The sequence below is a fragment of the Perkinsus marinus genome (assembly GCF_000006405.1).
Source record: "Perkinsus marinus ATCC 50983 genomic scaffold scf_1104296941592, whole genome shotgun sequence".
Lineage (NCBI taxonomy): Eukaryota > Perkinsozoa > Perkinsida > Perkinsidae > Perkinsus > Perkinsus marinus.
In genome coordinates this window covers 30,180-31,428 of record NW_003212465.1, presented here as the reverse complement: position 1 = coordinate 31,428, position 1,249 = coordinate 30,180, and the positions used below count along the sequence as shown (strand labels likewise).

At 49.4% G+C, this 1,249-nt stretch overlaps 2 protein-coding genes across 2 annotated transcripts in view; both read right to left on the bottom strand.

Annotated features, from left to right (window-relative positions):
- Nucleotides 1-37, bottom strand: part of Pmar_PMAR001290 (U520, putative) — a gene marked incomplete at its 5' end in the record, with an annotated part of 9,050 nt that extends 9,013 nt beyond the window's left edge. Inside the window, one exon of the mRNA XM_002781772.1 lies at nucleotides 1-37. This exon is cut by the window's left edge and continues 4 nt beyond it. Coding sequence (XP_002781818.1) covers nucleotides 1-37 — 37 coding nt within the window.
- A 45-nt stretch (nucleotides 38-82) lies between these two features.
- Pmar_PMAR001289 (hypothetical protein) lies at nucleotides 83-1,065 on the bottom strand (the record flags this gene model as incomplete). Its single annotated transcript, XM_002781771.1, has 6 exons — nucleotides 83-99; nucleotides 130-337; nucleotides 381-546; nucleotides 595-711; nucleotides 759-864; nucleotides 957-1,065. 6 exons carry the CDS (start codon nucleotides 1,063-1,065, stop codon nucleotides 83-85), a joined length of 723 nt encoding a protein of 240 aa, XP_002781817.1.
- Nucleotides 1,066-1,249: the final 184 nt, after the last annotated feature.

Sequence of the window (1,249 nt, the reverse complement as noted above, 5' to 3'; positions counted from 1 at the left end):
TCCGCATCCGAGTCCTCCGAGTCGCTGCTAGATTCATCAGACACCTCGTCAGCGTACAACATATCATCATCACCTCCCATCTCTAAACCACAGCATCACCTATCATAAACCCCCCAGTGGTAGTACTACCATCATTCTCATCATCCTCGTCAAACGTGACAGCAACACCTGCCGGATCATCCGCCGCAGCACCAGCCAGGAGAGCTGCATCAACATCCTCCCCCCCCGCCTCAGCTACCCCCTCTTCATCGTCATCCACTGCGAAATCATGGATTTGTTGGGAGAGCCTTAAGAGCTGAGTATAGAGCTCCGGGGTCAAGGATCGCGGGGGAAGCACCTGATACGTATCATTACCAGCGATATAGCGTTCGCCTTGCTACCTCTTCAACGTTCTTCTGTTTAGATGAGTCCTTCTGATCAGACTTCAAAGCCATGAGTATCTCATGGGCCGCCTCCCTCAAGACAGTACTAGTCTCACCAACAAGTACTGTAGACAGGACTGATAGCATCTCATCATAAGGCCTCTCTGATGCCCGAGACTTTGGCCTGTAAAGCCCAACATCCTCTCTACCCTACCATCAGCTATCCTCCTACCTGTATACATTATCCCCTGCCTCATCGACTGTGAGCACTGTCTCCCCCTTGGTGATATCAATACCCTTCCGACGTTTATGGAGGCCCTTGTCCCCTCCGGCCTCGGTCACGGCTTTCCTATATTGGACAAGACTAAACCAAACTAAGTCGTAGGTAGTTCGTACACATGCCGGCGCTTAGCAGCAAGAGCAGCCTCTGGCTTCGGCTTAGTCTTCAACACTTTATCGCCCATAGTGTGCATTTTATGATATCGCAGAGTCTCAGGCTCACCTACCATACGCGAGAATTAAGACGTTGTCACTCATACCGATCGATCAGTTGAATGTGTTATCATAGGCGGACCTAGAGATGCCCTATAGTACCAGTAGGCTCATTAGCCAGATGACTGCCTCCACCCGGGTCCCTCTGAAGGACCAAGTTACTGTTCTCCTTGTATTCGAAACGCTTAAAACGTTCGAACTCCTCAGCCATTGAAAGTAGGAGAAGAAAATGGCTGGTATAAATGAGATTCGATGTGAGGTGAAGTTTTGAACAACCCGTTCGAGTAACAAAAAAGTACGCAATCCATCGTATTGCTAATTCTTGACAAGTCGAAAATCTCTCGCTCGCCATTATGATCGACGCAGCTTGAATATCGGTCGTCGTCTCGGAAAGT